This window comes from Hyaena hyaena, unplaced genomic scaffold (assembly GCF_003009895.1).
Source record: "Hyaena hyaena isolate Hyena2069 unplaced genomic scaffold, ASM300989v1 scaffold_116, whole genome shotgun sequence".
NCBI classification, from domain to species: domain Eukaryota; kingdom Metazoa; phylum Chordata; class Mammalia; order Carnivora; family Hyaenidae; genus Hyaena; species Hyaena hyaena.
In genome coordinates, this window is record NW_024080748.1 from 694392 (window position 1) to 715602 (window position 21211).

Below are 21211 nucleotides of genomic sequence, written 5' to 3' on the forward strand. Positions count from 1 at the left end.
CCCAAGGGCACACTCACGTCTGCACACAGACGTGTGTTCAGATGTGTGGACCCAAGCACTCACTGTTCCATCTCCTTCCGGTATCTTTCATTCTCCTCTGCTGCCTTCTGGGCAATTTCCTTTTTTCTTCTGAAACACAAATTCAGATTGGCATGTTGGAGGCTATGCAAGAGAAGTTATCTCTTCCCTGTAGCTAAATTCCTAATTTGAGAAAGGTTTAAAATCTTCCTTACAGGCTCCCTTCCAAGGATGCCTGGACCAGATTTGGATGCTGGGGAAGTGGGTCCAAGAAAATCTGGGCCCCGTACCCTTGTGTGGTTTTGCCTGGCACTGCTGAGCAGAAATTCTGTGCTGCCAGGGCTGGGAGGCAGATCAACGCAAACCACACTCTATGTGTCCTTCAAACACTTAAAGTGACTGATGGTAGGCTGGGCCTGGCTGGAGTGAGGGACTCTGGGAGAAGGGCCCCAGGCAACATGTAGCCAGGGCTGCTGACCAAGACCAGGGCCATGGGCAGAGGTACCACCAGGGCTAATTCTCCAGGCTACTTCTGTGATGCAGAAGACGGAAAGACCCTGTGCACCTTCCTCTCTCAAATTCTTTTTACACTCCTAGAATGTTTCTGGGTTTGGATTTTGACAGTAGCTTCTTATTTGTGAACTGCTCACCACATTTATTCTCTCAGTCCATCATCTCAACCACCCCTGGGATGGGTGAACTTTATTACCACAGACAGGTGTGAATCCCAGCTTGGCCACGTGTGACTTTGCTCACAAGCAGCTTCACCTCCCTGAGTTAAGACCTCTCAGTCTCCTCACCTGAAAAATGGGTCAATACCATCTATCTTCCAGTGCTATTGTGGGAATTAAATTAAGTAAACCATGAACAAGGTCCTGACTCCATGCCGGCCACATGACTGATACTCAGCTAACATCAGCTACTGCTGGCAGCATCCTCATTTTCCCTACTTCTGGGTTTTGGAAGTCAAGGGATCTCTTCAGCTAGAAGGGAAGAGCCTGATGGTCTGGAGGCAAGGGATGGATACGGTGACCACCACCGAACACAGCTGGTCTGTGGACGGGCCTCAGCGGGGGCAGGATGAAGCTGGCCCAGGACACAGTGGGCAGGGAGGAGGGGGAGGGGGCATCCCAGCTGGCCACACTCACTGTCGCTCCATCTCCTGCTGCTCCTGGAGGATCTTGTTGGACTCCATTGCCAGCCGCTTCTGCATGAGAAGCTCCTGCCGCTGTAGCTCGCGCTGCCGTGCCTCCTCCAGCCGCTCCCGGTCCGTCAGGAACAGCTCTCGGCCCTCAGGGGAGTGAAAAGAGGCCCCTTGCTCAATCTCCTGGGGAACCTGGGCATCCACTGCCACAGCCCTGGGGACCGAGATGCAGGTTGCCTTCTTATCACCATGGCTCCCCGTGTCAGGTACTGCGGCTCTTGTTGTCTCTAAGCAAGCTTCTCCCCGTTAGGCAGAGATCTCTCCCTCTGCTGTCAGAGTTTCAGGAAAGGAGGCCCTCTGGCCCTTCCCAGGAGTGTGTGCCAGAGATCAGTGGTCTGAATGGCTGGGGCTGGAAGTCAGAGGTTACAGGGGCCCTATGAGGTCATTCTGGACTTACAGCTCCAGCTACAATGGAGATGGTCAGGCTGCGGCTACTCTTCAGCACGTTGACGGCCTGGGGGGAACAAGCAGACAGACCTTGTCCGAAATCTGACAGATCAGAGTAGTTGAGGCCTCTAGACAGCACAGAAGGGCTCAAACCCCGTGGCAGGGCTGGGGAGGGCATGGGAAGTGAAGGGGAGACATGATCATGGCCAGCAGGTGAAGATCTCGCATCTTACCTCCTTGTGGTCCAGGTTGGAGAAGTCGATGCCATTGACTTCGACAATCTGGTCCCCTGTCTGGCAGAGAAATGGAGAGGGTTCAGTGTGTCTCCACTATCTGTAGACTTACTCAGTTGAAGGAAGGGCTTCCACTGGGGGCCAGGGTCAGATGCTGGGTCTTCCAGGGGCTGCGCCTCAACTCTTCCTCATGAATAGAGCAGTTAGAAAGCTCGGATGGTATCCTCCCAGGGTGCCTACGCTTCATATTTCTTTTATCAGCTGTCAAATATTATACCATTGGAGGTTCATTCCTTTGGCCTGATTTATGATATTTGTTTTAAAAACTCAGTTTATAAACGTAGGAGCCTTGGGTTTCTCATATGGCAGAGGCTTTTTTGAGCCATAATAATATTTTATGTAATAGCTAGCATTCATCAATCCCTTACTGTGTGCCAGGCACAGTTGGAAGCATATGTATAATTCATTTAACCTACACAATGACCCTAGAAGGAAGGCTATTGCTCCTGTTTTATAGGAGAGGAAACTGAAGCACAGAAAAAGGAACTTGTACAAAGTAGAGATTAAGAGTTCTAGGGGCACCTGGGTGGCTCTGTTGCTTAAGCATCTGACTTTTGATTTCAGTTCAGGTCAGGATCTCATAGTTTGTGAGATTCAACCCTACATTGGGCTCTGTTCTGACAGCATGAAGCCTGTTTGGGATTCTCTGCCTCCCTCTCTCACTACCCCACCCACACTTGGGCTCTCTCTCTCAAAAATAAATAAACTAAAAAAAAAAAAAGGGTTCTGACTCTGGCACCAGACCACCTAGGTTTGAACCCCAGCCCTATCACACTAGGTACATGATCTTAGAAAAATCACACACTTTCTCCAGGTCTCAGTTTCTCCATCTGTAAAATGACAGTACCCAATTCTCAGAGTCCTTATACATTTTAAAGGGCTTAGAACAATGTCCTACCCCGTAAACATTCAATGAATGTCAGTTGTTGTTTTTTTTATTACTACAGCCCCAAGGTCAGGACCAAAGGCTCTCAGAGCCAGAGAAGACTTTACAAGAGTCAAATGTGAAGCCTTCTTCCGGGCGGGGGGGGTGGTGCGCGGAGGGGAGGAATCATCTGTCAGTGGCTGCTGGGAGAGGGCTGTGTGGTAAGGTCTGTTCCTCCATCACTGTGTGATGACCAGGGTCATCGTCTGACCCTGCACCCCTCTGGGGCCGTCCAAGCATCAGTCACTCACCTCCAACCCCACCTCGGCAGACAGGGAACCAGGCTTCACATTGCTGATAAAGATGCCAGGTTTCTGGATGGGCCCGCTGGAAATGCTGAGGGAGAGGTGGGAAATGCAGGTGAGGCTCTGCTCATCCCCCGTGGCACTGCTCATTCTCAACGTCCTGAAGCTCCTGCCTGTGTGCCTGGTACTCCAGGCCCCCAGGATCCAGGTCACCCATGAGGTGGCTCAGTGCTCGTGGGGCTCCATCGCTTACCTGTCCAGCCTCATCTCCCTGAGACAACAGCCGCAAAAAGCTATTTGTAATTTCCTGCTACCCAACCCCTCACCCAATATATGGCATATGCTGTTTCTCTTCTCTTTCTAGCACTTTCCTCTCTGTTCCTTAAGATTCAGATCCTATCTCCTCTACAAGGTTTTCACCAAAGTCCTTATTCTATCCCAAGCCTAAGCTAGCTGCTCCCTCCTCAGTGCTCCTAAGATACCTATGCCAAGGATGGCGTTTGTACTGTTTACTTTCCCCTCCCGCATCTGTGTCAGACATCACGAGCCAATCATAGCACTCTTCCACCAACCCTAGATACAGCCTTCAAGTTCTTTTTACAACACAGCTGGCCCTGGAACAACATGCGCTTGAACTGCATAGGTCCACTTGTATATGGATTTCTTGCAGTACAGCCCTGGAAATGCATCTTCTCTTCCTTAGGATTTTCTTAACAACAGTTTCTTTCTCCTACCTTACTTTGCCGTAAGCACATAGTACATAGTAGAGAAAATACAAAATGTGTGTTAAGTAGCTGTTTATCGGTAAGGTTTCTGGTCAACAGTAGTTAAATTTGGGGAGAGTCAAAAGATGGTCAAGTGTAGTACTCCAGGGCAGCCACCACTAACTGAGGAGAAACAGCACGAGACAGGAGACATATTTGCCATCTCTGATCCAGAAAGTAGCTCCCGCAGGGTCCTTGCCACTTTACGCTCTAAGTATTTAGTGGTTGGGAAGTGGGGACTTTTTATCCCCTATGCTTGGCAGAAAAGCATTGAATAAATGTGGATGAATGGAAATAATATGAAAAACTTAAATAACAATAGCTAATGGTTACCAACTGTTTACTACCTACCAGGCACTAAGCTGGTACTTTACCTCTGTCGCCTCATTCCTGTTCACAATAATGGTTTTGTGAGTATCGTCATCCCCAGCTTATAGAGGGAGAAACTAGGCTCAGAGTGGTTAAGTGGCCAGTCCAGGTTCTAGAGCTCGCAGGTGGCTGAGCAGGGGCTGGAGCCTAGATCTGTAACTGGAGCATCTGTGTCTGTAATAAGAACAGCCCAGGGGCACCTGGTGGCTCAGTCGGTTAAGCTCCAACTTCGGCTCAGGTCATAATCTCACAGTTCATTGGTTTGTGTCCCACGTAGGGCTCTAGGCTGACAGCTCAGAACCTGGAGCCTGCTTCAGCTTCTGTGTCTCCTTCTTTGTCTGCCCCTCTCCCACTCACATTCTGTCCCCCCGCCCCAAAAATAAATAAACATTAAAAAAAAGAATACCCCAGGTGGCCTGATGTGTTTACAATTCCCTGGCTGCCACTTAAGGAAGCCCACAAGGTAGTAAATGACAAGGGAACTGTAACAGAGATGGCCACCTGGAAAGGCTCCTTTTGCAGTGACTCAAGGGCCCACCAATGGAACATGGCTCTGCCTTTGGGCCTCAGTTTCCTCATCTATAAAATGGGCCTGTCAGAGCTGTCCCTCTGGCTATATAGGGCTGTTGTGAAGCTCAGACAGGAAATCAGAAATCAGGCACCGAGAAGTGTCATCTCCTCAGAAGCAGCAGTGAGAAAGGGGAGGGGTGTTGGGGTCTACTGGGGTCTACTGGCCATGAAGGAGTCCCAGGGCATGACTGACACCCACCTGCAGCCAAGGCCCCGGGATCCCACCAGGCTGATGAAGACCTTCTTCTCCTTGTTGTCCCGACTGCCGGGGAAGCCCAGGCTGCTCCGCGCCCCCTGGAGGAAGGATGGGAGAAGGGTCACGGGGTGTCCACAAGTGTGCCGGGGGCCTCTTGATTTCAGAAAGTCCTTTAGAGCAAGCACTGCTGTTCTCACCTAAGACTGTTCACCATTATTATATCCTTGGGGGGTATGTGTGCCCCAGTTGGGCCTGGCTGAAGGCCCACCACCCAGAGGGACGTTTTGGATTCCCTGGGGGCCTGTCTAAAGCCCCTGAAGGCACATCTCTGGGGCAAGCCTTCCCTTTGGGACCTGCTGCCTCCTCCTTGAAGACAGCCCTCTCCAGACCCCTTCACAGGTGGTCCTGGCCCTTACCTCAGATTCTGACACAAACTGATCCACATACTGCCATTTGAGGGGTTCATCAGGAGAGCTGGGGAGAAGGAAAGTAAAAGGGCAGTCTTTAGAGAGAGATGGTCGAGGAACCAGGCTCCAAATCCAGAGCTGCCCAGCGGGAGCCTCCAGCCACCGCTGGCCCAGGAGCAGCACTGGTTCGGCGGAAGCCAGACCCCAATGCCAATCCCAGGACCCTGAGCCCACAGGGAAGAGTCTGTCTGCAGAGGAAGGTTCTGCTCACCTCTTCACGGGAATCAGGCCAATGTCTGTGGGAGAAAGGCATAGGGGTTAGGATGGTCTCCCAGGAGCTAGGGACCCCACCGCCTACCCCACCCCACCCCACTCCACCCCTCCATTAGCGCCCCTGGTTCTCTGGCCTCACTCACGTCTCACTTTAATGGACACAGTCTTCTTGGTGCGGATGAGGTTGATGACCTCCTCGTGGGTGCAGGAGGAGATGGAATATCCATTGATCCGGACGATCTCATCCCCTACCTTGGCCACAGACAGAGGGAATGAGCACCAGGCGAGGAGGCGCCAGGCATCCGGGCAGGCTTGCCACTGGGTGCTCTGGGACTGCTCTCCAGGAAAGGGGGAGATGACGTGCCTTCCTTCAGAAGAAACCTCGGTATGTACCCTAGTACCTTGTTATAACCAACCCACTCTCCATCAGCTTGAGGGGCCCCAGGGTAGTGACACTCCTAAGCAGTCTTTCTGACTCATTTTACAGATGGGGGAACCAAGATGGAGGGGGTGTGAGAGGCACAGAGAATGGGTAGCAGAGCTGGGACTAGAACTCAGGACTCTATACCCTCACTCCAGTGTCCCTTTTCCCCACTGGGTCACCATCAGGTTCCATAACCCATGCAAAGGGCAACCTTCACCTAGATCCAGGCAGATCTTCCTTGGCCTTTGTCCCACCCCGCCCACAGAGTAGCCTCTCCTGTCTTTGCTAATCACCGTAACCCCATAACTGACTCGGGGTGGGGAACTTCCATGACTCGTGACCCAAGTTCACATCACTGACACACACTCAATTTCTTTCTTTCCACTCTATGGAAGCTCAATGGGCATTTTAACTTTGTCACAGCCCTGACCTCCGAATTCCCACTCGGAGTGAGCAAAGAACAGTGAATAAACACAAGGCTCTGGCATCAGATGTCCTGGATGCAAATTCCTGCTTCCAGTAGGCTTCATGTCTAGTGTGGAGCCCAATGCAGGGCTTGAACTCATGACCCTGAGATCAGAGTGGGACACTTAACCTACTGAGCCACCCAGGTGCCCCCCACACCCCCACTTCTTCTTCTTCTTCTTTTTTTTTTTTAATATTTTTATTTATTTCTAGGAGAGAGAGAGAGAGAGAGAGAGAGAGACAGTGTGAGCAGGGGAGGGTCAGAGAGAGAGAGACACAGACTCTGAAACAGGCTCCAGGCTCTGAGCTGGCAGTCAGCACAGAGCCCGACGCGGGGCTCGAACCCACGAACCGCGAGATCATGGCCTAAGCGAAAGTTAGACGCTTAACCGACTAAGCCACCCAGGCGCCCCTCACTTCTTCTATTCTTATTAGCTGCACAACCTTGGGCAAGTCTCTCTCTGTCTCTCTCTCTCTTTTAAATATTTTTATTATTCAAAGAAAATCTTCATTTTTTAATTTAGCTCTCTGACTCTGTGCTTGTGCTTTTGACACTTTCACAACAATTTTCTGCCCCTTAATAAGGAAAACACGCTTGATCCTGTCATGAACACACATGGCACACACAGAGCCCATGCGGATGTGTTTGTCCACTTTAGATAGCCTCGGAAGAACTATAGGTGTCACAGCACGGGCTCCTTGAAGCTGGCCTGGGCATGCGCCACATGCAGAGTCTGGTGCCTTCCCAACCTTCTTGGTCTAAACGGAAATGAATCCACTGCCAGAGGTTCAGGACAGCTTAGTTTCATCAGAGGCTGTTTTGTGGGACAGCCTACGATGGGATGTCAAACGTTAGACCATTCTGAATGCCTGTGAACGTTGTCCTCGGAAGAGGAAAAAAGGACCTTGGGCAATTCCTTTCTGAACCTCAGTTCCTTTCATCTGTAAAATGGGGAGATGCCCAGGCAGCTGTGAGAATTAAGTAAGCAGGTCCATGTAAAGCCAGCCAGCACCTGGCACACTGCTAGTAGTCAATTAATGGTCACAATTGTTACCATTAGTTGGGCCTGAGCCCTAAATATTCCTGTCCTGTTCGCAGGACTTTGGGCCTCATTCAGTTGGGAGAGACAGGGGCTCACAGGCCTACAGGACCAGCCCTTGGATACAAATCTATGGTGAGCTCAGACCCTGCTAGACATTGCTATGGGCCCCTCTAAGCACCTTGGCTCTGGGGGTCAGTCCTAAAGGTCCTCACTTAATAACTGCGGGGCTGGGGGCACCTGGGTGGCTCAGTTGGTTAAACCTCCAACTTCAGCTCAGGCCATGATCTCACGGTTCATGGGTTTGAGCCCCACATTGGTCTCTTTGCTGAGCTCAGAGCCTGGAGCCTGCTTCAGATTCTGTGTCTCCCTCTCTCTGCCCCTCCCCTGTTCATCCTCTGTCCTTGTCCCTCAAAAATGAATAAACGTTTAAAAAAAAAAACCTGTGGGGTCGGAAGGATCCACATGAAATTGAGGCCCAGGGAGGTGATTTTGTCTAAGGTCACATAGCCATTAGCTGCAAAACAGGGACTGGATCCCAGATGCCCCTCTCCAGCCTGAGGCCAGCACAAGTCATCTGGCAGTTTAACTCACACCACACGTGCTGTCCCCATGGGGACTTGCTGGTACATGTGGGGACACAGTTGACTCTTGGAGTCTGGGCGCTGGGAGGGCACACAGCCTTTGAGGGGTTCACTAGGCCAACCCCCACCCTCCACAACATCCCTACAGAGTCTCCTTCTCAATAGTACTCCCTGAATGCTTCCCTTCCACGTCTCAACACAGACCCTAATCTTCACGGGGGCCTGGCCAGAGTGGCAAGAAGAAGGTGTCACAGGGAGGGGCTCGCTAAAGAACTCTCTAGATTTCTCGGGACATATCCTGTGAGGAGAGCAGCTGGTCTGTTCTTTGCACCCACTTTTTATAATGACTCTGTGTTTCTGTTAATCAGATGAGGAAACTGAGGCTCAGAGAAGTAAAGTGATTTGTTCATGGTCACCTGGTTGGTAAACAGTGTTGCTGGATTTGAAGTCAGGTCTCCCATACAGACAACAAGCTGTCTCTCGAGCATCTGGAAGCAGAGAGGGAGGGCACCGGGCCAAGCCTGGCTGTAGTTCCCTGCGTCCTGTCCTCTCTGGATTCTTGCCACCTGTCACAGGTGACCTCAAGTCCCATAGGAAAGGCAGAGATTACTCTGTCCATTTTATAGCTGGGACAACTAAGGCACGCAGAGTCATTCTCTAGCCCTGGACTACACAGCATGTTGTACAGGGCAGAGGACATAGGTTCAGACAGGACACATTTGGGAAAAAATCTAAATACGGGGAGCCAGGTGGCTCATTGGTTAAGCATCCGACTCTTGGTTTCAGCTCAGGTCATGATCTCACAGTTCGTGAGTTCAAGCCCTGCATCGGGCTCTGTGCTGACAGCACGGAGCCTGCTTGGTATTCTCTCTCTCCCTCTCTCTCTCTGCCCTTCCCCTGCTTGCTCTCTCTCTCTCTCTCTCTGAAAATAAATAAGTAAACTTTAAAAATAAATACATTAAAATATGTCCAATAGGTGGACAAGAATGGAGAGATGAGAGTGCCAGGGCTGAGTCTCAGTAATGGGTCCAAGCTCGCCACCTGGGGCCCAGCCTCACAGGTCAAATCAGCAGGGCCTTCAGTCCAGCCAGTCTGAATATGTCCCTCCCCTGCCTCCAGAATCTTCTCCTGTCCTCAGACCTCAGGTATGAGATCATCCCAGAAACATGAACCCCAGACAGATGAATGGGTGTGGATGTTTTCCCCAAGCTCCTCTGCATGAGGCTCCCTCTTTTGTTCCTAAAGGGAACCTACTTAGGACCCTGGTCAGAATGATTCCCACACAGCTCCTGGCTCAGGCTGCAATATCAGCTTTCCTCTCTCTCCCTCTCCAGGGTGGAGCCCTGCAAAGGGCCCTTTGTGCAAGGGCCACAATGAAGTGATCTGAGGGACAGCAGCACAAAGGACAGATGAGCCCGTCAGCCCAAGAAAGAGAAGATAATTCATAAGCCTGAGAAACAGGTGGGAAGGTAAAACTCTAAGTTTCATTAAAATGCCCTGATGTCCCCAAGCATGAAAGCATTGTTGAGAAATGCTTGTGCTAGGAGGAGAGCTTGCCCTGGAAAAAGAGAGGGCCTCAGTCGATGCCAAGAGAGGAGCTCATTATATTTTTTCTCTGGTTGTGTTTCTGGGCTGGAAAATGTGCCCCACAGGAGGGGAGTAATGAAGAGGCTGAAATTTCAGCCGCCACTGGTGAGCCGTGAGACAGGGATTTAGAACAAAGCAATGTCTGTCAGCTCCCACTTTCCACCTCCCTCTCCATGGGGCCTTGTACCAGAAGTCTTGGAGCCCCCCGAAGTCCCTGTCGTGGCAGCCTGATAACAAACATGCTGGCAGCCTGGGGAGGCAGTGGGAGGGCCTCTTCTATGTGGACACACAAAACACAGCTCCGCGCTCCAGCAGGAGTGAGACCTGGAGGTTGGCCCATCTCTGCTCAGACATAAGGTCACTGAGGTGTGGGACCCCAAGGGAGAGGCACCTAGGGTGCTGAAGGGAGATCCCCGGGCTTGGCAGGCACAAGATCTGGGTTCAAATCCTGACTCTGCCACTTACTGGCTGTGACTCTATATATCATAACAACCTGATGAGGGAGGGAGGATTATTATTATCATCCCCATTTTACAGATGAGAAAACTGAGGCATGGGGTTAAGTTATTTCATCATATTCCCATGGCTAATGAAGAGCAAAGCCGCGACAGTCTGGCTTTCTAGGGTCTATGTTCTTAAGCACCATACTACACTGGGATTTCCTTTTCCCCTTCTTGGAAAAGGCTACACATCTGAAGCTTCAGGTGTTAGGACATAACTATGCTTCTCCTCTGGGAAGTGGGGTGGGTGGTGAAGTGCAGTGTCTAGGTTCCTAGCTTGACTGAGGAAAACTGGCAATTGCCTGCAGCCTGACATCCATGGGCCTGAGGAAAATCTGTCAGGATGCGTCAGCCCAAAGAAGACTTCCCTCCCCCAAAAGTCTCAGAAAGGTGAGGCGACCATGTTCGGGGGAAGACAGGAAGCCTGAGGCCCTGATCCTCCATTTGCCTTGACTCTGCTTACTCACCAGGAGCCCAACACTGTCTGCCTGACCCCCTTTGATGAGGTGGGAGATGAAGAGCCCACAGCCGAACTCGAGGCCCCCACGAACGCTGAGGCCGAGGCCTTCGGGATGCAGACGGTCCAGACGCACCTCCTTCAGCTTCCTGCCATAGGGGAGGTCAGTGCAGGCTCAGCGCTGGCCTGGCCGCCAGCGTTGCCCCATCCACCAGTGAGTGACCCTGCCCATCCCAGGTGAGCTCTCCCACTCCAGCCTCTGTCCCGGCAGCTCCTTCCGCACCTGGAACGCCGGGGGGTCAGTTGGTCGTATTCCACCTGGTGCTTCAGCGGGATCAGGGGCCTGATGGCGTCAAACAGCGGCAGGCGGCTAGGCTCATTGATGACCAGCTTCAGGTCTCCCACAAGCACGGCCACATCCATGGTTCTGCGGAGACACGGGGGATGCCTGGAGCCTCACCCATGGCCTGGGTGACATCCACGGATTCCCAGAGGAGGCAGTCCCAGGCTGGGTCATCACCCACTGGGTCCAGGCCTTGGAAATGGGGAGAACACTCGGGAAAATCCCAGAGCCCCTCACTCTGGGCCAGCTGCCTCGGAAGAGCTTCGTTCTTTCACACTAAATGTTACAAGGAAAGTGGCGAGGTAGGGGATTGTTAACCCATTTTACAGATGAACTCTAAACCAGGATTCAAACTCAGCTCTGCCTAATTCTAAAGCCCAGGATCATCCCAGCCAGGAAGTTTCGTGCAAGATGCTGGTGGCCCCTCTTGTACTCCACTTCTGATCCACAGCTAAGCTCTGTGAAATCTGCCCTCCCAGTATCTCTCACGTGGGCCCCCTTCACACCGTTCAGATCCTCAGCATCTCTGGCCTGCTTTTCTCCAGATGTCAGCCGACCTGCTCACTCTCCTCTAGTGTTTTCTAAATATAAGTCACTCCCCTTCTCAAAACCCTTCAATGGCTCCCCACTGCCCAGAGGATACCATCCATGCTCCCTGGCGGGCTCAGGGCCTCCACGGCCTGTCTCTGTGGAGCTGCTCCAAGCTTGTGGCTGTTTATGGCCTCTGTGTGCCCTGGGCTTTACTACGCCAGGTGACTTGTCACCCCCCTGTGCTTTCTTGCCTCTGCACCTGTGCTCATAGTGATCCCTCATCCTGGAATGTCCTTCTCTGATATTTCCACCTATCAAAATCCTTCTTATCATTCAAAACCTAGCTCAAGCCATTTCAGTCCTGCACGCCATGATTAGAAGCAAACGCCCCTTTCTTCACACCCGGCTTTTACTTCACCTTATCAGTTATTCTGTAACTTATATTAGAGTTATTTGTGGTTGTAGTGTCCATATACTCTCCCCACTGAGCCAGGAGTTGCTTGAATAAAGAAGGTAGATCTTTTTCATTTCCAGATTCTGCCTGGTACCCAGCAAGCGGCAGAAGCTTACAAATGCACGCTGATTGAATAAACAAGAGACATCCGAAGTGCAGCTGGGGGCGGCTGCCATTTCTTGTTCGATCTAAGCAATTACATTCTGTTGAACCTATCTGGCTACTTGGTAGCCTCCCCCATTGGATTCTGAGCAAACTGAGGGCAGCGACCGGTCTGTCTTGTTCACTCATGTACCCTCAGCTCCTAGCACAAAGCCACGCACAGAGTATCTGTGTAAACGTTTGCTAAGGCAAGTGAAAGGTGTGTCCGTTTGATTTCCAGGAGCACTGAGCATCTGCCTCCCTCCCAGAGCTTCCGAGGGTGGGAGAGGGAGGTCCCCCTATCTCAGAACCCATCCCAGGGCTCCCTGGAGACAGAGGTACCCGGGGTGGTCCGCGGGAGTCAGACCCAGTGCACTTACTGGTGATACATCCGCAGCACATCATACAGATAGTCCTTCTCCGCATCATTTTCAATCAGAAAATCCACCTAGAAAACGCAAGGGCAGAATTATAGCCCCAGGCCCAGCACTCCCATAGCAGACCCTGGGGAGGGGGAGGCCACTACCAAGAGTGTCCTCAGCATCTCCACAGGGCTAGGGCTGTGAGAGGAGGGCATCCAGGGACCAGGCTGGCCCTCTGACCGTAACACACCAGACGCATGCAGATCACCCCAAAGTGGCCGCAAGAGTACCTCTGCACATCCAGATGTGGTCAGGCTGAACCTCATCCCCAGGCGAGTGCACACACGTGAACCTCCGCATGACCGTGATGCACCCCCATGGCAGCAGTGTTACCGCTCACTCTCATGGCTATGTCACCAGAGTCCAGAGTGGCAATGCCAGTGTCAGACCCCTGGTCTGGAAGGAGCCCAGTGCCTTACCTGATAGTGACTGTAGTGCCGGATAACTGCTTTCAGAAAGGATTTGGGCCACTCGCTCAGATAGCACATCCCACTCACCGGAAACACCCTACCATTCTTCTGTGTCACCAATGCCAGGGGCAACTTGCCCTGGCCTAGGCCGGGTTGGCCCTAACGTCTGTCCACTAGTCAGCCTCCTGGCTACTCCTTCACCTCTCCACATCCCTTCAGTCCCTCACTACCCCCCCGCCCCCCCCCCCCCCCCCCCCCCCCCCCCCCCCCCCGGAGGAGAGTCAAGTTACATCATTTCAACTTTGCTGACGTCAATGGCTGGGACTCCAAGGTCAGGGTCAGGAGCTGTTTCATTAGCACCTCATTCCCAGGGGAACTGGTGGGTAGAAGCCCCGGGTTCCACTCCCTGGGTCCGTTCAGTGTGAATCTCTACAGGCCTAGTATCCTTGACTCTCTAGACCCAGACTGAGTAAGAGGGCAAGAACGGCCTCCAGCTGGGAGGGGGGTCGGGAGGCTCTGAGCTGCACATGGTCAGGAGAGACTCTACAAGAGGAGGCTTGGATTCCTCTTAAATGAAGGCAGGGTTCAGGTGGGAAGGAGGTAGGACAGTCCATCTTACACCTGTTGTAACCTACTCTTTTGTGACGAGCTGGAACTGAGCTAAGAGGGACAGAACCAGGAGGCTGTGGCAGATGTAGCTGAGGACTAATAGAGGTAATGACCTAGGGCTGAGCCAAGAGGATAGAAGGAAGGCTCTAGACTAGAGCAACTGGAGTGCATTCATCATTCAACAGATGCTTCTGGCACTGCGCACCTCTGCACGGCACAGTGCTGTCAAAGACCTACTGTGTGCCAGGTGCTTTACACTGAACACAGGGAATTAGGACAATGGCACAAGGTGCCCTAGAGCAGGGGCTCCTTGAATCTGGCCCTTGGACTGCTCCTTGTTCGCTCATTCAGGCCATACTCTGCTTACCGACTGCCAACCGTGTCTTTATGTGAATTCTCTTACCCTCCCAACAAACCTCTGATGTGCATGGATATTATCATCCCCATTTGACAAATGAGAAAATACAGGCTTGAAGAAGGAGCAGGGCTGAGACTCCAACTTATGCTGGCTGGTTCCAAAACCTTGGCTTTGTTTCTAACCACCACCTAGTATCCACTTACCAGGTACAACTTTTTGTATGCATTTGTCTGATAGACATTTACTGAAACACCTACTATGTGCAAGACACTGTGTCTTTTTCTAATTAAATTTAAAAATCTTTTCCTTTTCTTGGATCTCTCTTGATATGGGCACAGAAACCCTAAAGGATCTACAAATACTTTATCACATCAATCCCTCCTTCCCGGCCCATCTGTCTCTGGTCTCCTCCATCCTGCATCAGCATTCTCTGGCTGATGCTCCACTAGCTCTTTGCTATCTGTATGGATTTAGCCTCGGCCCTCTCCAACCTCATGTCCCAGCATTCCTCTATAGAGACTGGCCCTTCAGGATAGCTGCACAGGGGAGGCAAACAACATTCAGCTCATGCAAATACAACCCCACGTGTGCACCCAGCCGAAGACTGAGAAAGAGAGCAAGAACAGATTAAATAATGCATGTTGTTCCATGCGATGAACATCTGCCCTTCTCAGGCTGTTGCGGTGATTAAATAAGCAAATATATACAAAATATTTAGGACAGTGCCCAGGGCTCCAAAATCTTGAGGACTCTAGAACATGGGCTGCGCCTCTTTGTGTTTCCAGACCCACTCTCCAGCCTTCTCCACGCTGCCCTGTGTCCCAGGATGCTTTGCCTGGGCTCCCTGCTTTCTGACACCCAGCTGGTGGTGAGAGAGCCTGAGGAGAGAGAAAATGGGGTTCTGACTCCCCAGCTCACACTCTCTGCTACATCACCTTACAAGCGGCTCTGAGCTTCGGTCTGTAGCCATGGCTCTTCCCTACCTTTGCCCCTTCAGGTGCACCTGGCTTCTTGCTGCTGCTCCCGGGCCCTGTTACCACACCTTGTGGGTTCATGCATCCCTGTCTGCCCTTCATAAAACTCTCCTTAGTTTCCCATTTGAGAAACCCATGGGATGAGCCCCATGCTTCTTGCCTCAACTCTGGCTGGTGTGAAACATGGGGTCTTAGCAGTGGTGGTACCAGCAGCGTTTTCTCTCTGTGAGCTCACAGAGATGAGCTCACATCTTTAAGATGCCTCAAACAATGGCTCTCCTTGGTGAAACCTTTCCTGATTCTGCACCAACACCCCCCCCACCCGCCCCCAAATCCTGTGCTGTCATTCTGTGCACGTGACACCACTTTGTTCCCACCCCTGCCAGGGCTCTCACCAAGCTATGTTGTACATTCTCTCTTTACTCTACCGTCTCTCCGTTAATCTGTGTGTGGCCCAGACACAGGCCTGGGGGGAGTGCACAGGGTGAGGCTAACGAGCCCCTTCCCCATCCCGCTCTGCGTTTCTCTGTACTTTAGTTTCCTCATCTGTAAAATGGGGAAAAAATTACCTATTTTGTAGGATTTCATCCTTCTCTGAAGAATTAATCATTGTTTTTTTTTAAATTATTGATTGGGTTAATAATCATTAAATGCCTGGCACGGTGCCTGGCACATAGCAAGTGCTAAGTGTTTGTTGACTAAAACTAAGTAAATGAATGCAGAATCGGTATTCTCGGCAGCTAGCAGGCCGTGGGCGCTCCATAAATGTTGCTGGAATGAATGGGTCCAGCCACACTCTTCCCAGGCCTTCAGAGCATGCATCCTGGGCAGTACTGGGCATATTTGATTCTTGTTTTATTATTCTTCATATTTTCAAGACACTTGTGTCTTGCTAGCTAGTGGGTGGCATTTGTTTCTTTAATTTTTTTAAGTTTATTTATTTTGAGAGAGAGAGAGAACAAGCAAGGGAGGGGCAGAGAGGAGAAAGAATCCCAAGCAGGCTCCCCACCACCAGCACAGAGCCCAAAGAGGGGCTCAAACTCATACACCATGACATCATGGCCCGAGCCGAGATCAAGAGTCAGACACTTAACTGACTGCACCACCTAGGCGCCCCTAGTTGGTGGCTTGGCACACCTGATCATGCCCTCCTTCCCCTGCTTCTCCTACCTCACTTGCTCTTCCTTCTCCCCTTCCTCTCCTCTAAAGGTTGGGGTGCCCTGGCTCTGTCCTGGGTATTCTCTTCCCCTTCACTGTGTCCCTAAGTGACCTCATCAGTTTCAGAGGTTGAGCTACCATTCATTCCTCAAGGACTCACTGAGGCTCATCTCGCACCTAGGCCTCTCCCATCTTCAGACTCCCACAGTTACTGGCCTTCTTTGTCACCTCTCTACTTAATGACTGAACAGGCATCTCAAACTTAAAACATTCAAAATGGAACTCTTGGTTTCCACCCTGTCACATCTGGTCCCCATATCCTGCTCCTCCTTGATGCCTCTCTCTCCACACCCACAGCCACCCATCATCAGAACCCATCAGGTCTACCTTTTCTCGTGTCGGGGATCTGACCGCTCCTCAGGCTAGTCCAAGCCCTCACCTCTGGCCTGGGCTGCTGTAGGAGCTCCTGACTGAGGTCCCCCTTTCCACTCCTGGCCCCTTCAATCTGCTCTCTACCAGCACTCAGAACAGTCCCTTTTAAGGGTAAGGCAGGCATGTCACTCCCCTGCTGGCTTCTCATCACTCTTGGAACAAAACCCAAAGTCCTGGTCACAGTCTACAGGCCCCTGCCCCAATCTAATCCATCACCCATTACCTTTGAATCTGTAATTCTTCTCAGAAACACCACTATGCCTGCTGTTCCTAAAGACTTCAGGGCCTTTGTACTTTACTGTTCTCTCTTCTTGGAATATTCTTCCAAGTTCTTCCACTCCTTGCCCCTTCCCTCACTTCTTTCTAGATGCCTGTTCAAATATCACCTCTTCAGCGGGGCCTTCCTGACTACCATCTGGTTGCCCTCTATCTTCTCATCCCAGTTTATCTTTTTCATAGCATGTATCACTACTTTGCATTATATGATACTTGTATTGGTTTACTAGGTAACTGTCTTCCGCACTAGTGTGTACTAAGGAGTCAGGGACTTTGTTTTATTTTTCAATTGTTAGAGTAATGTTGGGCATAGATTAGGAGCTCAGTCAATGTCTGTTGCATGCATGCATGAATGATTAGCAAAACTCTGGAAGGCAGGGGGCCTTTCTGGCCTTATTTATCCCCTTCCTCCTGCCCCCAGGCACCTGCCCTCGGGCAGGGTACACTACAGATACCCATAAATGAGTGATTACTGAACAGGCAATAAACACTTTTTGAGCAAATGAGTAACCACGTTCCTTCAAGATGTAGACTCTGTGAGCAGTCTTCTTTTGAAAATCTCTAGGGATGAGCCTTACTTACTCTCTGATGTCCCCCTCCCCTCTCCTTGGTATCCTGGCCCAAGGCGGTGACTGGGAAGGGCACGCAAGTGTTGCTGATGTCCTTGGGAAACTGCACAAGCCCAGAGAAACAGGCTCTACTCAATAGCCTGAAGCCTGCTGGCTTATCCAACAGGATGCTCCGCAGGTATCTGCAGGTGGCCATGGACCAAATGGTTATTACAGATCCAGAGTAGCCAGTACTTGAATTCCTATTTAATCCTAACTGTCCAGTGTGATAAGCATGATGAACTTCATCTCAGAGCCGAGGAAACTAGAGCTCAGAGAGATTAAATGGCTTGCCTAAGGTCTCACTGGCAGTGAGTGACAGGATTGAGATTTGACCCCAGTTCTGCTCAACTTCAGGTAATGGACAACAACAATCGACATTTGTTGAGGACTCACTAAATATCATCATCTATTTAAACTCCCTACACCTGTGTAGATCTCACCCAACACTCACAAGTAAATATTGTTATCCTCATTTAACGAATCAAAGAACTGAAGTACAGAGAGGTTAATAACTTGCTCAAGGCCACACAGCACTTTCCATGACAATATACCACTTTTAGTGCTACTTCTAACAACTAAAGATTTCAATTACAAAGCATTCCCAAGGGGTAAATTTGCACTACAGCACTAAGGAAGGGACACTTAGAAAGCAGTCAACAGAAGCTATAAATTTCACCCAGTTTGTCTGTGTGCCCCCACACAGACTTCTGTTGCTTTGCCCTCTCTCCCTAGTTCCTAGATGATCTCAACCTGGGAGGGGAAGATTCCTACGTCTTTGGAGGCAGCAGGGCACAAAGTCCAGCCAGGGCCTCGCCCACATGGTGCCGCCCCGCCTGCACACACAGGGGCATTAATAGGTAATGACTCTTGTGATGAGGAAGAGCAGGGCAATGGAAACACAGAGACCTGAAGTCCTTTGAAGCCTGTAGGCCTGGTGAAGAGAAACAGGGGTTAACTCCAGGGCCCAGTCAGACACCAGGGACCCCATAGGTAATTCTTGAAAAAGACGCAAAGATAGTACCCATAGAAAAAAGGCCAAAGAGGACCTGACATTACTTTCTGCTCAGAGGCCGGAAACTGAAATTCAAGTCTGAGTCTTGCGGTGGGGATGAGAGGCTGTGCTCCTTTGAAGTGGGTTGCCTGAAATCTACACTCACCAAATGTCCCCGGCGGCTGAAATTTCTCCCCTCACGTCCTGCACAACAGGATGCACTGGTGAACAGTTTCATGCTCCCCTTGCTAGTCCCCACCCCCCAAACTCCTGCTGAATTCCCAGCTATCTCTCACCCTTAGAATACCCAAGCCCTCTGCCAGTATGAGCTTCTCCCTTTGTACTCCCACCAAACCTTGATCCCAACACTCAGCACCCAGCCGTGGGAAATTATTAATGTAGGGTCTGCCTCCGACCTGTGCAGCCAGCAATTTGAGGGTACAGATGAGGTCTGGCACAGAGTGGGTACTCCAAATACATTTATTAACTGAATGACTGCCCCCTGACCCTTAGCTCCTGTGGCCTCCACATTGGCTGGCTCCTCTGGCTCCCTGTGTGGAGAGAGGGTCAAGCACCCCGACTTTGCCTACCTCAGGCATGGGAAGAAGTTTGGCCGGGTCTAAAGACACTGTCCCATTGGGCTCTGTGATGGCCTCAGGGCACAGAGTCACCTGTCCCTCAGGCAAAGCCTGTGGCTGGCTCCAGATACCCCTAGCTTCATCCTTGGGCTCTGTAGCATCCTAGTCCTTGGGGGGAGGTTCACTGGGTTAACTCCAATGGTCCTCTCTGGCCTCAGGGTCTCAGCAGCTCCCACACAGCTCTGGAAATGCCCGGGGTGAAATCCAGGCTCTTTCAGTGAGGGCGTGAGAATCCTGAACCATCCATGAGGTCCCTTACTGGGACACACCAGGGGAGATGTGGCTCTGTCTGAAGAGTCTGGCTGACTCTCTAGGCCTCTTTCCTTCCTCCCACTGCCCCCTGGTCAGTGCCAGTTCTTCACCTGCTTCTCAGGCCCTAAGATATGCCTCGAAGTGGGAAAGGGGCTCCCTAAAGTGCTTCTAACTCATGTTTTGAGGTCAAAGGACAGAGACAAACAGCCTCCCTTCTCACCAATTCTCACCTCTCAAACACTGTCCCATACCCTCTCCATATGCTCCAACAACCCTGAGTTTGGGGCACTAGGAGCTGCGGGATTTGCCCACTGTGGGGCATGCAGGGAAGCACTCTGTCCTCAGGCCAAGGCTGGAAGGAATTCCAACCCCAGAGAAGTTCCCACCCTTGGAGAGCAGGAAAAGGGCACCTTCTGCAGACCGGGTTATGCGTTCCCACATCTGGAGTCCTAGTGCCCCCTCTCTTATTTTACCGGGATCCCTGGTGGAAACCAAACCGCACTCAGGGGTGCCAGTGCATCCAAACCCTTAAACCGAGCTGGAGAAGGGAGGGTGGCACTCAGTCTGACCATCCCCCACTCACCCAGTCCAGGACTCCAGGGTCCTGGACGCCTTAGGGGCCCCGAGCAGCTCTGACCTTGTGCCGGAATTCTCGAGCCACCTTCCGGTCCATGGCTGGGCCAGATCGTACAGCGTCGTCGCACAACTCGCTACTTCGGATCCCTGGCGGCCCCAAGCCGGCTGGAGCCGCAACCGAGATCCGCCAGCCCAGGGAGGGGTGAGGGCGTGGCCCGAGAGCGGTGGGGCGTGGCCGGGAGCGGTAGGGGCGGGGCATGGGCGGGGCCGCTGGGAAGCCTGAAACACCTATCCAGAAGCTCATCACCTCCCACCGACGCCCCCCGGGGGCAAATGGCCCATACTGCGTGTTTGTTGTGGTGGCGCGGGGATTGCGCTCGAGGCTGGCGCCTCCCTTGGAGCGTTTAATGAGATCTACACTGGTGTAGGGAGTTTAAATAGACCGTGATATTTAGGGAGTCCTCAACAAATGTGCATTGTTGTTGTCTATTATCTGGAGTTAGGCAGACCTGGGATCACACCTCAACCCTGTCACTCACTGCCAGTGAGACCTGGTGCTCCCCCAAACACAAGCAGTTGAGGGAGAGGCTCTCGGGAGGCATGGGGAGGTTTGAGACTTTTTTGTGTGGGTCCTGAGACTCACATCAGTGGGTAGGGATAATCTATGGATCCACAAATAGAAGCACATTCGTGCGCTCCTGAGGCCTTCACCCATTGCCAGGCATGTCACCTCCAGCGTAATTCTATAAGGCCTCCTCCATTGGCTTATTCCCATTAGGAAGAAATCTTTGATCTGTGAATCCCTTCAGGTTGGGTCTTATGAGGCTCATAGAGGCTTGAACCAGTGGGTGACAGTGCCCCTCCTGAACCAACTTCCCATTCCACATACCTAGCCCAACCCCACTCCGATCACACACACACACGCACACACACACACACTCACACACACTCACCAAGGCGTGGAAGGGCTTAGCAGTGACATCCTGTGTTATCGCTGACCTTTACCCAGGGCCCAGACCCCATCTGGTTGATTTCATTTATTCGATCAAAGCTTATTCAACTCCTAGGTCTAGTGCTGGGGTGCAAAGACAATAATGAACCAAGCCTGGGACAGACTGAGAGGAAAGAGTGGGTCAGGAAAGGGATGATAAAAACAGGTGTGAATGAGAGAGTGGGGACCAGGGACCTTGGAGCTTGTGCCTGGATTTAACCCATGGTGGGAGCGTGATCTGTTTGCACCATGTTTGGGGGCAGGGGACAGGGAGATGGACAGCAATGCAAAATACTAAACCACTTATAGTCATAACTTCAGGGACACCTAAAGACC

At 51.6% G+C, this 21211-nt stretch overlaps 1 protein-coding gene and 1 pseudogene across 2 annotated transcripts in view; both read right to left on the reverse strand.

Annotated features, from left to right (window-relative positions):
- The window catches only part of USH1C (USH1 protein network component harmonin), a 46769-nt gene extending 26709 nt beyond the window's left edge, over nt 1-20060 (reverse strand). For both annotated transcript variants that reach the window (XM_039236811.1, XM_039236812.1), the window contains exons 1-13: nt 19946-20060; nt 12558-12625; nt 10992-11135; nt 10719-10857; nt 5795-5903; nt 5650-5674; nt 5388-5445; nt 4975-5069; nt 3079-3163; nt 1843-1902; nt 1620-1676; nt 1167-1309; nt 64-129 (exon numbers count right to left, since the gene is read on the reverse strand). In XM_039236811.1, the coding sequence (XP_039092742.1) occupies nt 64-129; nt 1167-1309; nt 1620-1676; nt 1843-1902; nt 3079-3163; nt 4975-5069; nt 5388-5445; nt 5650-5674; nt 5795-5903; nt 10719-10857; nt 10992-11135; nt 12558-12625; nt 19946-19981 (1085 nt within the window). In that variant the 5' untranslated portion in view covers nt 19982-20060. The remainder of the gene's footprint in view (nt 1-63; nt 130-1166; nt 1310-1619; nt 1677-1842; nt 1903-3078; nt 3164-4974; nt 5070-5387; nt 5446-5649; nt 5675-5794; nt 5904-10718; nt 10858-10991; nt 11136-12557; nt 12626-19945) is intronic.
- On the reverse strand, nt 6602-7401 carry LOC120234767 (annotated as a pseudogene).
- Nucleotides 20061-21211: the final 1151 nt, after the last annotated feature.